Below are 13485 nucleotides of genomic sequence, written 5' to 3' on the forward strand. Positions count from 1 at the left end.
AAATAAACCATCATACATTTAAGTTAAATATACAAAATTAAACAATTAGAATCATATAACTAATAATAACAATAAATTATAAATACAGAATATTGAAATAATAGATTGATCCAAATAATATATTCTTGTTCTAACATCGGAATTCAGTTCAATATGTCATAACTTGAGGTTGCAAAATACAAGCCAGACGTGGAGTTTAATCAAAAGATCATCACCTTTTTCCTTATGTGCAAGTTGCATATACAATTGTGCACAGGATAGATATATTTCTACCGATGAGATTTTAATAATTATTAATAATAAAGTAAATCATAAAATAATGTTAGATTTCAATCCATATCTTCTTCCAATCTTAGTAAGAATAGCTTTTAGAATACCCCACTTTCATTTATTTCATATTTATCTAAAAAAAGAAAAGTTAATCCATGCAGTCAAATTTAACTGATAAGACAATTCAGGCAACCATTCTTGACTTATTGTAGTTTTCTAACATGACATCGTAAAGATTTAGAGCAAAAGCTAATTATGTAGTAATGTCCGGCGATATTACTACTTATTAAGAGCATCAAAAAAGATTTTTTTCTCCGCTATTTATGCTTATATAACAACATATATACACAATTGGTAATTATAATGCTACACCCAATGCTGTGACCATTTAAGCAGTTGTTTTTGCCTTTTATGAGTTTTCTGAACACCATTTCTTGGAGCCTATCAACCATAGCTAAGCCTTAAGTGATAAAGAAGTAATATTTCTTGACTATGTAATATTGGAAAACCTAATGATCATACCCAAGTCTTTAAGTGAAGAAACTAGTCTCAGACAAACTAGTTGCGAACCATCCAAAGCTACTACCCCCGTTGTTGTGACCATTTAAGCAGTTGTTTTTACTATTTAATGAGTTGTGTATCATAATTCTTGATATGTTTAGCTAAAATAGAATCATATTTTAGGGTTAGATTTAAAAAAAGATTGAATACTTACTGTTAGATAGTACAAAATTCAGAGTTTCATTTCGAAATTAGTAAATATTAAATACATTTTACTGATAACTTGATCGTCATTTGGTGTGGACGACTCAAAACATTTTTATATGTATTTCTATAAATGACATCAGTAGCAACATCCTCCATTAATTTAATGATGGCTCCTCGGGAAGGGATAGGTTTACTCGTGTATTTCTCCATAAATTTTTTGAACATAGATGATTAGCAATTGATAAGGTTATATTACATGCAATAAGCATCTTTGTGAGAGCAGAGTTAAAGTCTGACTTGATGTATTCATCATTAACTTGATATTTTAGATGAATATCCATACTCTTGATATGAGATGAGGATAATGAGTGGCGTGTAATTCTAGACAGGGGACTAAAGGCACATTTATATCGACAAATCCGACAAACCATCTGTTTCTCATCCGGTAAGTATTTTCCAAATTCCTGGGCCTCCATTTTCAGAAATCCAGACAGAAGGCGACGTTATTTTAGGCATTTTATTCAGTTCTCTATCGACTATCACCATCTAATATTATATTAATATTGAATAATAAAGGCGGGAATGATGACGTTCTTGATTGATAGAAGAAGATGTATATTATTTAATCAATGATGCCATAAGTATTTCTTCTCTTCTGCTCGCACGCTTTTCTATTCTTACCAAAATTATCACCCTTAGTGATGATAGCTAAGCTAACATTCTTCTAATTGTCAGGATTACCGCGTTAATTTTCAGTTTCTTTTATTTTTGCATACCAGGGGTCATATTTTATACAACTCTAGTTATAAAGCATTCCTTCATTCTTGAAGAGAAAACATCTTATGCAAATAAGATTTATTTGCATCTTGGGCTCCTGTTTGCATTTATATTTTAACCTTATTTTTTTTTGCATTTTTACCCCCCTTTTAGATAAAAAAATATTTAGTTAATTGTGTAAAGGATGTATTAAGCACGAGTATTGGAGAAGGAAGAGAAGAATAAGAAGATTGGCGCCATGAATTTTAAAGGAAAAAGTACACGGATAATCAAAAAATATATAATATCCATCTTCTCACAAAACTAGATTTAGATTTTTACAATCTGTTTTTTATCTATAAATATAAACGGGCATTTAGTAAAATTTATTTTCAACATAGTTACATTCATTCAAAGTGAAATAACGTCTTTCTAAATTGGCCAAGCCTACGCAAGTAGACCCCTCATTGCTCATTAAGGAGCTCGGTGTCACCAAGATTTGGACTTATGTGCCTTAAACAATGTGTTTACTATTCAAGATTTGCAACTTTAGCGCTAAAGCCAACAGGAAGTGTGTCCTAGAACAGCATGGGCAGTGTGTTATATAAAAAAATAATGTAAATTTAAACAATAAGGTAGACAAAGCTACACAGAGGCTGCTCAACGTCATCCCTTCTAACGATAACATCTTCAATACTGACCTAGTGAAGGTCTTGGACTCTGCTAATATCCTCCTGATCGAACATTCGGGTTAGCTCATAAAAGATGGAGCATATCCCTGAGGATTTGTTGTGGAGTTATAATTTTAAGTCCTTGTAGGACTCAATTTATAATTGGGGATCGACATTGGACTGATTCTAGATAATTTCCTAGCTTGTATCCTTTTCTCTTTCCTCACTTGTCACAGTAGATTGTAGCTGATCTAATAAAACGTCATACGCGTTTTTCTTTCTCTGCTCCAAAGCATTCCTCAATTTGTCAGGATTACCATGTTGATGTGCAGTCTCTTTTTTAACATGCCTATTCTATACTGGTTTTTCATCACTGATCATTAGTGTGTGTATTCACATGACGAAAATACAACCCTAGGTATGCCATTATGACTTCTTTTTTCTCATATGAAATATCTAGGTACCTATATATTTTGAATTATATTATAATGTTTGAAAATTATGTAACATCTATAAGAACAAAAATAGAGAAGGAAACACATGATAATGATAAAACAACAAATACAAAAATATAAAATACTTAATAGAATAAGAGTTCGAGTTGACTCATTGCTAATTGAGTGAATAATAAAAGATAACAGATTTTTGCAAGAGGCATAACATATCCTTGGAGCATAATTTCACATGGTTTTTGTTAGTTAAGTAATAACCAATTAGTCCTTTAATTGAGAAAACCCCCAAAATTAGTCGGATATGCTCTTTTTTTTCGTTTTCAACATAACTTCAATGACGGTGTATCCAATCATTCCAGCGGATAGCACACCAACTAATACCCAAACCTTGGTATAGACACAAACTGTATGCTCAAGCACATATGAAACAATAAATCCAAGTGACTCCCAAAGGCGGTAATTCGAAAAGGCAGCCTCTTCACTTCCCTCAAATACAACTCCATAAAAGGCTGCAAATAAATATAAGTATAAATTAAAAACTTGTGAAATACTATAATATAGTGTTGGATCGGTCATTCTTAATCAGTCCAATCTTTTTCAACATTCAACAGTCTAAAATACCGATTAGTTGGTTCTTGGGTCCTAGTTATATTTTCATTTTCTTTATTTCTCACGGCGTTACCCAGCCAACACAAAAATACCTTATGTATTTTGTTGTCAGCTATGGATTCACTCAACTCACTTCATACGTCTAGCTATTTCTAAATTTAATCTTTTTCATAAATAAACAAAGTAATAAGTTATAATATACTTATACTCCGTTTCTAAAAGGACACGAAAAAAGGCAAGGTTGCGTGATACAATAAAGTTAACGACGTGTCCTAGCTAGGATTGAAGAAAATAGTAAATGGAAGCTAGATCATATCATTCGTGAGTACTATACGTTCTAGCCACACACTTCCCACTTTAAACTTCAAGTATCTCGTGTCTTTGAAGAAGCTTATGTTACAACTTCAACAGCTGAAACTATGTACTTTCCATAAAAGACCGATAAGGGCCGGTCCTAGGACTAATTAAGTTAATCAGTATTAGACTGATACAACTTTTTTTTAACCGATCCATTACTACTATAATATTATCATACCATTAATTTGTGTTTGCCATACAGCATCTGCTGTTCCCCAAAGGCCAGACAAAATGTAAAAAACGTAGATTTCGTCAGGTCGAGGAGTCCAATAAAAGAATGTCAAAATGACGGCTGCGTTTATAATGGCACCAAAGTAAAAGATTGGGATTCGACCAACATACTTTATCAAGCTTCCAAGGAAGTATGAGAAAACAGCATCACAGACTCCGTAACAAATGAGCACGTATCCTACATTATTAATTCCAAGAACACATGTAACATAGGCCTAAATAAAAATTATGTTAATAAGGATAAAAAACTTTTAATATTATGTAGGAAACTTACAGCAGTAAAATCAGCACCAAAGAATCCTTGTTCTACTCCTGACCAAAATGTAAGTGGAATTATCAAAAGTTGTTTCGTTTTAATTGTTTGAAGAGAGGTTGCAATAAAAAGTTTAAATCCAGTTAATTTTTTACCCATTTCATTTCTTTCATTTTCACCATATCTAGGTTTGTAAAAAAGGATCTATCAAAATATGTTTTAAAAAATATAACTTTTTTCTGTTTCGACTACTTGGTTAATGGGTCGATAAAAATTGAGGCTATGACAACACTCAATAGTGAACAACCAAGAAAGATTCCAGATAACATCCATCGACTTTCATCCGATACAGAAAAGTTATCTGTGGTGTTGCGTGCTGAGCAATAATTGATTCCACAGTAGGAAAGGTCATCTTCAGTAATTGTATAATTTGACTTTTGCCTTTTCAGAACTTGAATGTAAAAAAAAAGAAAATGAATGTTAAAATGATAATAATTCCACTGCGAAGACAAGTTATTAAATTAATATATATATATATATTAGTTTTGTTTATTTGCTAATACATTTCTTTCAAATACTTTTTTTCTCTGTCACAAATTTAGTCTAACCCTTAATTTATCATGGTAAATCGAAACCATTGGATAAAAAAGTGTGTTTTTATTCCTGTAAAAAAAAATATTGTATACTATATTACCAGTGTTGTAAATCTTAAAAATTTTTTAGATTGCGATTTTTTGTTGTTCCTGTTGGCAACCCTAATATTTTTTTTTAAAGATTTTACTATAATTCTTTCATTCTTGAGGAGAGAACATCTACAGTTTGAAGTGTAAGTAAGAGTGTGTGTGCTCGTGAATAGCGGAGAGTAAAGCTGAGGATTTACAAGTGTAAGTCTTTTTTGGACTTGGAGAATAATTGAAAATCCAACTGTCGTTATAAGTATTTAACTCCTAAGTAGTGAACTTTCTTTTATACAAAATTCAATAATTTTCAAACCTGATCGAGAGTAACGGTAGGATTTGTTGCGGAACAATAATTGTAACTCCTTGTTGAACTTGAGGGGCGAACGCAGGGGGTGGGTTGGAGGGCCTGTAGCCTCTCCCCAAATTAAGGAATTTTTGCTTTTTTACAAAAAAATTCCTCATTCGCGTAAATTATACAACAGTTCAAAAAATTTAATATTTGAAATTGTTATTACCAAATAATTAATTTTCTGTTAGTAGCTTTGGATTTTTTTTAATTTCCTCGCAAAAAATTTTTTTGTTTGAAATTTAATTTTTGAAATTTTTTTCTAAAAAATTCATATTTTTATTTATTTTTCCTAAAAATATAATTTTCTGTAAATAGCTATGGATTTTGATTTTTTTTGTGAATAGCTCTAGATTTTTGAAATTTTTTCCAAAAAAAATTTGACTTTTTGAAATTTTTTTTCCAAAAAATTTATTTTTTCAAATTTGTATCCCAAAAGTATGTTTTTTTTTGTGAAAAGCTATGAATTTTTAAATTTTTTTGTGGATAGATATGGATTTTTGAATCTTTTTTCATTAAATTAGATAAGAACCAAGGCCTCCTCAAAATAGGGCTGGACTTGGAGTAGAATTGAGGATCCAGATCTGTATAATTCTTGCCAATATGCTTATTTTTTTCATTCTCCCCCCTCCCCTCCTGCTTCTCCTTCGTCACAGCTGCTGTACCTGATTTAATGAAACAAACTTTATGCCAGATAAGTTGCTCTCTTCCAAAACATTATTAAAATTGTTTAGGGATACCACAATAATTATTGTTTTTTTTTAAATGCCCAAAATACTTCCGATTGATTAGCATTACTAGTTGGAAGTGTATGTTTTTATTGGACTCAGAGTAATATTGAGGATCGAGTTATTCTTCCTTATTTCCCCACTTGATATGGAGCGGAATTTGTGTTTGTTTAAGTTGTTTCACAGTTGCTTGCAGCTTATTAAATGAAAAGTCATGGCATCATTGATGCTCTCCTCACAAAAATTCTTCAAATATCAGGGTTTCATGTTAATATCTGTTTCTTTTTTTACGTATTTTTTAAATGCTTACGATTTACAACCTTATATATATATCTACAGGCCATAACACAACAGTTTTTATTTGGTATAAATAATACAAGATCATACCTAGAGAACTAATGAGATGCCCTAATATGGAAGAACATTGAAAGAAGAAAAAAAAGATTCCAAAAAATCGAACCACAACTTTTTCGACTGATTTGCCTGTAACTTCGGCGTATTTATTACCAACCTAAATTAAATGAATGATTAAAACGTTTTTAACCCTCTCAATAGAGCCCTTCACCTGTGTCAAATAAGTACATTTAGCACTCCACATTGGAGCTGCCCCCATACCAAGGACAATTGCAGCAGGGATTAGAGTATAAAACTTTGGGTAAAACTGTGCACCAATATATAGAGAGTAACAAAGCATGGAAAATACTAAAGTCCATTTGACTGTAAATTTTTTGATTAAATAACTCGGGAAAAACAAGGATGATATAACGAGAGCTGCATATATCACGGAAAGGGAGTAGATTCCAAGTCCTTTTTCCTGAAATAACAAAAAAAAAAAAGCAGACAGGAATTTAAAAAATAACTATTTGAATTCGGGTTATTTTTAGAGATGTGAAAATGGTCCAGATCATTGTGAGTGTCAATCAAAAAGAGAAATATATGTTGGCAAGTTTGATAGACAACATATCTACTGATATATAGTGACCACTATGAAACTATAGCGTTCTTTCTTCGCTAATTAGTGCGGGATCGGTCCTAGAACGGCATTCCTAATAGGTAACACCCTGTTTTTGGTAATGGTACAGGTTTTTTTTTTCACAATTAGCCATTCCTAAGGACCGATTAATTGGTTCTGCAGTCTTACTGTCATAACTATTTTTTAATTTTCTCCACTCTTAGCTAGAAATGTCAAATAAAAACAGTAAAATAATGAATACAGCTGGAATATATAATACTAGTATTGTAAGTTCAAGCCACACTAGGGGCGTCCACAAGGTTATATATATATATTTTATTTTCTTTTTTTTTAAGGGGGGTATGGTTTTTTGAAAAAAAACCATAGCATTCAGTAAAAAATTTTCAAATTAAAATGTTTGGAAAAGAAAATTCAAATATTAAATTTTTTGAAAAAAAAAATCAAAAATCAAAACTAATTCACTTAATTTTAACATTTTGAAGAAACACTTCAAATATTCATTTTTTCGGAATTTTTTTTTCAAATATTAGTTCTTTTGGAAAAAAAATTGGAAAATTACATTTCAAATTAAAATTCAAAGCTATTCAAAAAAAAAATATATTTTTAAAAAAAGTTTAAAAAATTCAAAGTTGTTCACAAAAAATTTTCAAAATCCCTAGCAATTCACAAAAATTTTAATTATTTGTGGAAAAATTTGGCAACTAAATTTTTTGGAAAAAAAAAAATATATAATTAAATTTATAATAAAAATCGACTGTTGTTCAGAAAAAACTTTCAAGTATTAAATTTTTTGGAAATTTGTTTCAAAAACCCATAGCTATTAACAAAAAATTAAATTTGTTGGAAAAAAAAATGGAAAATAAATGTACTTAGAATTTTTTTTTAAACAGCACCTCCAGCCCACCCCTGCGAATGCCCCTGATATATCCCCTACTTTAAAATTCAGTTGTTTTGTGTCTTTGATAGAAGCTATGATAAAAATTCAACAGTTGAAATGACGTAGATATTAATTACGGCCTTTAAACTGTTGTAATTACCATAAACGATCGATAAGGACTAGTTCTACGACTGATAAAATTAATCCAGACTGGACTAAATGGGCTGCAGCCTTTTTCATTTCTTTACACCCATCCAACTCTAATATTTATCAAAAGATAGTTTGCTATATCTTTTTTTTTACAACCTCCTACTTCAATACTCTGGTTTTTTGGGCCCTTTAAAGAACCTAATGATAAAATATGAACAGTAGAAATGACAATGTCAATCGATATGATCGATTAGGGGCAGTCCTAGGACTGACAATATTAGTTAGGAATTGACTGATAAGACTGCTGTCTTTTTAGATTGATTCAATACTATTGTCAAAACGTTTGAACTTTCAGAATAGGGAAAAACAGTTCTTAAGAGCATTAATATCTTCCAGGTTACCAACATATACTTTTTTTTAAATGTATTCTCAAGAGATTTTCAACATTTTTCACATCCCTAGTCATTATACCTGATTGATGGAGGATTGTAGTTGAGACATGGACTGAAATGCAGTAAACAGAAGAAGGAAGGACACGGAAATAATAATGACGTTCTTGATCATTCCAAAAGTTCCTTGGGGTTCTGGATTTTCTCCCTCTTTTTCGGGAATCGATGACTGCGCCATGATTTCTAAAAAGAAAGAGTAATTCTAAAAATTTCTGATTCATTAAGAAAAAAAACATTATACTTTTTTTTTTTTTTTTCCATAAGTCAAAGAGGAAATAAAATTGCCTTAAACTTATTTATTTATAGCATGAATAGCACCTAAAATTTCAAAAACTCAAGAAAAATATTAGACCCTCTAATTTATACGTTTGTAAAAAGGAAAATAGTTTATACAAACGATAATTTAAAAATAACAAAACTGTTTCTCGAATAGCCAATTTAAAAAAAAAGAAGTTCTATATTGATTATTTATGCATTCTTTGTAATTGGCTTCATGTTGTACAAGAATATTAGAGGATAAATATATGAGCGTAAATATTTTATACTAATAGAACACAGTTGTTCTGTCAGTCAAGACTTCATTTTTGAGTGTGATCTTAATATATTAGAACTGCATGACTACTTTAGCTAAGAAATTACTATGTAGCAACGAGCGTGTGTAGCTAAAGCTCAGTATGTCATATTAAGCAAGGGAAAGAAAAAAGGAATACATATATATATATATATATATATGCATGTATAAATTACGAGCAGGAGTACCCAACATTGCTCAGAGTCATTAAGCGTTGACGAATAGATAAAACTTGCTTTAATGTTACTCTTCGTTTTTCATTAGTAGATTACTCAATAATGAGGTGTTTCTCCTCATTATGAAAAAATAATAATAACAGCTTGAGAAAACAGCTTGAGAAAACAGCTTGTTCTTTTTTTAATATGACGAGTTGACTTATGAGTTTCAGCTAGCGACTTTCCCTTGTATCTAAACCTCATTCACATTCATTCTTTTTTACTCTATATAATGTACTTCCCCAGGGGCGTCCGCAGGGGTTTGGCTGTAGGGGCTCTATAGCCCCCTCCAAAAAAATATATTCTATTATAAATTTTTTTCCTCAATCGGGCAAATTGTACAGCAGAGCAAAGAAATTAATATTTAAAAATGCAGCCCTTTATTTATTCTCACTTCAATTTGTTTAGAAAAAATTTCAGAATATCATAAAAACGAGTAGAATGCGCATATATGAATAAAAATTGAAAAATATTTGATGTCATCGCATTTTTAATTTTTTTTAAATTATTACTCTCCAAAAAAAAAAAATTGCATAGAAAAAACAAAGGGATTTTTTTTTGTGAGGAATTCCTTTCTAAAAAAAAGTCATTCCACAGAAAAGAAATTATGCAGTGGAATAAATATTTAATTATGTAAATATCAATTTTGCTTTATTCCCCCGTTTTCATGAAGTTTAATTTAATAGGTTTCTAAGATACACTCAAAAAATGACTGCACGAAATACAAACTTGCATTCTTCTGCTAGTATTATAATTTAATTATCGTTAAAAGGGATTCTGCAACGAAATTCAGAGCGAAGGGGGGATATTCCTAACTCAAGCAGTGCTACAAACACCAACTGGGGCGGCGGATGAATGGAAATCCTTATTCCAATGTATGCTATTGGGTGGTAGAGGTGCCCCCCACGTTAGTGATAGCTCTAATTAATACTCCTCTATTACTTTTAATACTTGTAATATTTATATCAAATTTGAAAAAAAGCTTATATAAAGCCCTTAAAACTATCTATTGAATTCTAAGCAAAGTTTTGTTAAATTATAAGAATTTAAAAAAGGGCCCTTAAATTAATTTTTGTCAAGCTGTAAATCATTTGCAACAATTATTATTAAATAAAAATTCCTTAACTGAGGAGAATTGATTAACTACCAAATGATTTTAGGTATTGTTATATGTTTCTTTTTAGATTAGAAATGACCAAGTTCAATAATTTTACTGAATAACTCCGTCATGTGCCACGCATTTAAATAATCCCTTAAATCAAAAGTATGCTTAAATTATATTTTTTCAATGTATTTTATCCGTAAGAATGCAAGCTCAAGAAATGATAAAAGTAGATGCATTGCAAATAAATATTAAGACTTTCTCAGGTAAAACGTTTATTTGCGAGTACTACATTGCAAATAACGTCACAATACTTTGACCTAAGACATTTGAGACATTTGCAAAAGAGTCATTCATTTATTCCGATGAAGTAAAAGAGGAGATCAATAATTTAAATCTGACATAATTGAGCACTTAGAAACTTAATCAATTAAAGATTAAATATGCAGTTTAAAATAAATAGAATGTTTTTTTTTTTCATTCAATATATTTATATTGCAGTCAAGTGAGGGATCAAAATATACAGACTACATATATGAATTAATAAAAGAGTTAATTTCATTTTTCATAATTATTTGACATTCAATTAAGTCTATGTGTATTTTGCATTCGATTTCTAAGTTTACAATTCATTTTTAATCTATAATGGTAAAGGAACGTTTGTTGGTGTGTCTGTAAAGTACTTATTACTCTGAATATCTTAGAACTACTTGATCTAAAAAATTACAATGCAGCAACGAGCGTGTGTGACGCAAAGCGCTTAAAATTAAAAAAAAAAGTTAAAATAAACAATTATATTAAAAAAATAAATTAAAAAGGTTAAATTGGATAATTAGTTGATAGTAAAGAAGGTTTATAGAAAGAACGCAAGATGGAAGTGCTAAAAATATTGTGTTAAATATGTTTAATCTTGTTTTGGCACTATGTATTAAATATTTTTGGAATTTCATTCAAAAGACTTTAAATTTTTAAATTTAAACATGGGCATAATTATTCACAAATATAAAAAAGTGTCCTTTTTTTCCATTGATAATTTTTTTAAGATCTACAAACAGGAAAAAGTGAATAGGGGCCAGATCTGATTAATACAGCTGTCTAATCCATTTATCTTTTGCAATCGTTTTAATAATTTGTCACAGAGTTGGTTAATTGCATAAAGTCCACTTGGCTGACTGTCGAATTGAATATAGAGCGTAATGATGAAGCCAAGTTTGATCCATAGTCACATCTCATAAAAAAGTTTCGTATTTATTATAGTTGAATTATGCTAAAAATTGGTCTAAATCATGAACATATTGTTTCTTTTGATTGATTGTGTGCTTGTGGAGCACCCATTTTGCACATAACTTTTGCATGTGCAAAAGTTCAAGTAGGATTCAAGACGTTTCTATGATATCTGTATACTCTCAGTTAGTTCGGTCAATTTCACTTTTCGATCATTCAAAATTATTTTGTGGACTTTTTTGATGGTTTCATAAGTATCTTTCAAACAGACACTGCGCGCATGGCCTTCAATGCTAATGTTGCCTCCTTTAAATTTAGAACCCATTTATCAACGGTTTATTTTGATGTTAATAAGTTCAATTTTATGTTTATCAAGTCAAGCCTTGTCTTCAAGATTTTTGTTTTTTTTTCACCAAAAAGAATTGTTTTACTTCCATACAAAATTCTATTTCTTCAATTTTTCAACAATAATAAAAGTTGCTTCTCACACAAAAATATATCTCAAGAACCAATGGCCCTACAGCTGACAAACTTGTACACATATTGTTTGAAGGTTGATACCCAAGAAAATATATAGAGCGACTAAGTTTTTATTGCAGAGGTTGTTATCGACTCGAGATGGCGTCAGCATTTGTCGGGATTTTTATACTAAATTAAATTTTTTTTTCTTGATTTTTGAACAATGTATATATATATATCCTACAGTGGGTGTATACAACAGTTGACATGATCACTAATACCCTCAAGCAAGCTATACTTATCTATGGCTGACACTAACTAAAAAATGAAATGATTTAATTCTAGTTGCATCATCCATATGTCATCCTACGAAATTTTCCGCTGACCCAACAGTTATATTGACTTCAATTTCTTAGGTCAGATGAATTAGTTGTCGTACTAAAATGTTTACTTTTTTCCAATTGATACACTTTCATCTGACCAATAGGAATATATTTTAAACAATAACAAAAATCAAATTGACTATACATAATCGTACAATGAATATGGCAAACAAAGGCGTTAAACAACTTTGTTTTATAGTTCAACAAATAACTCCAAGCAATGATGAGGTCACCCACAAGTTATTAATTATATAGTTATATTACATTAATATCTTTATTACTCTTCTATTTTTTTTTAATCTTATAGTAGTATAGGAATAAACAAAGCTTGAGTTTTTTATGCGAGAGATTATAATTATGTACATTAATTTATAATGAGAAGCAGAAATGAATATGAATAACTTACTTTGTTTAATTTATAAGTACTAGCTAATTGTACTAAAAAATTTTAATCTAGAGACTGTTTGTTGGTTGAGAAAACGGTAGATATCCCTTTGTCTACTGCATACACTAACATAAAAAAATAAACAAATAACTATGTAGTACTATAAATAAAGTCACGTAACTATATGAACAAGATATAGGGATGAACTGAATCTATAACTCTTTTTTTAATACTTAATGATAAGCACTAGATGATTTGACATATAATTCATCGGGCCGCATTCAAACCTATACGCGCGCAGAGAAAGATGACTGGTGTATGTATGTACGTACAGAAATGAAAAAAGAGTATTTTTTGTCTTGTAAATTCCAAGTCACAGGTGTATTGTAGATTCTAATTATTAAATACATATATATGTACAAGAAAGGCTTTCCGACTGTCTATACCTTAAAAGTCATATATATCTTTACAAGTTTTTATCATATTATATATAGTTGCTTATAACTAAAATAAATAGTTCTAGGACATTATTTGCCGCTTTTTGATTTAACATTCAAAGGCCCATGTTGAATGCCAATGTAAATTTTGACTTTATTATTATTTGTCCTTTACAAATATGCTACAGTTTTGTAAAGT

At 30.1% G+C, this 13485-nt stretch overlaps 1 protein-coding gene across 1 annotated transcript; it reads right to left on the reverse strand.

Annotated features, from left to right (window-relative positions):
* Positions 1 to 2872: 2872 nt before the first annotated feature.
* On the reverse strand, positions 2873 to 13063 carry LOC121121501 (UNC93-like protein). Its single transcript, XM_040716452.2, has 8 exons — positions 12871 to 13063; positions 8533 to 8693; positions 6627 to 6875; positions 6449 to 6572; positions 4560 to 4758; positions 4329 to 4491; positions 4002 to 4269; positions 2873 to 3366 (listed from the first exon to the last, which is right to left on the reverse strand). The coding sequence occupies exons 2-8, from the start codon at positions 8686 to 8688 to the stop codon at positions 3149 to 3151; spliced, it is 1377 nt and encodes a 458-aa protein (XP_040572386.1). The 5' UTR covers positions 8689 to 8693; positions 12871 to 13063; the 3' UTR covers positions 2873 to 3148.
* Positions 13064 to 13485: the final 422 nt, after the last annotated feature.

The sequence above is a fragment of the Lepeophtheirus salmonis genome, chromosome 7, assembly GCF_016086655.4.
Source record: "Lepeophtheirus salmonis chromosome 7, UVic_Lsal_1.4, whole genome shotgun sequence".
Classification (NCBI taxonomy): domain Eukaryota; kingdom Metazoa; phylum Arthropoda; class Copepoda; order Siphonostomatoida; family Caligidae; genus Lepeophtheirus; species Lepeophtheirus salmonis.

What these genes read in the sequence shown, in the direction of transcription:
- LOC121121501 (XM_040716452.2), bottom strand. Translation starts at nt 8,688, where the DNA reads ATGGCGCAGTCATCGATTCCCGAAAAAGAGGGAGAAAATCCAGAACCC. An exon ending in AATGTACTTATTTGACACAG is followed by an intron (nt 6,573 to 6,626) that starts GTGAAGGGCTCT and finishes CATTTAATTTAG; the next exon opens with GTTGGTAATAAATACGCCGA. An exon ending in TTGGTGCTGATTTTACTGCT is followed by an intron (nt 4,270 to 4,328) that starts GTAAGTTTCCTA and finishes ATTTTTATTTAG; the next exon opens with GCCTATGTTACATGTGTTCT.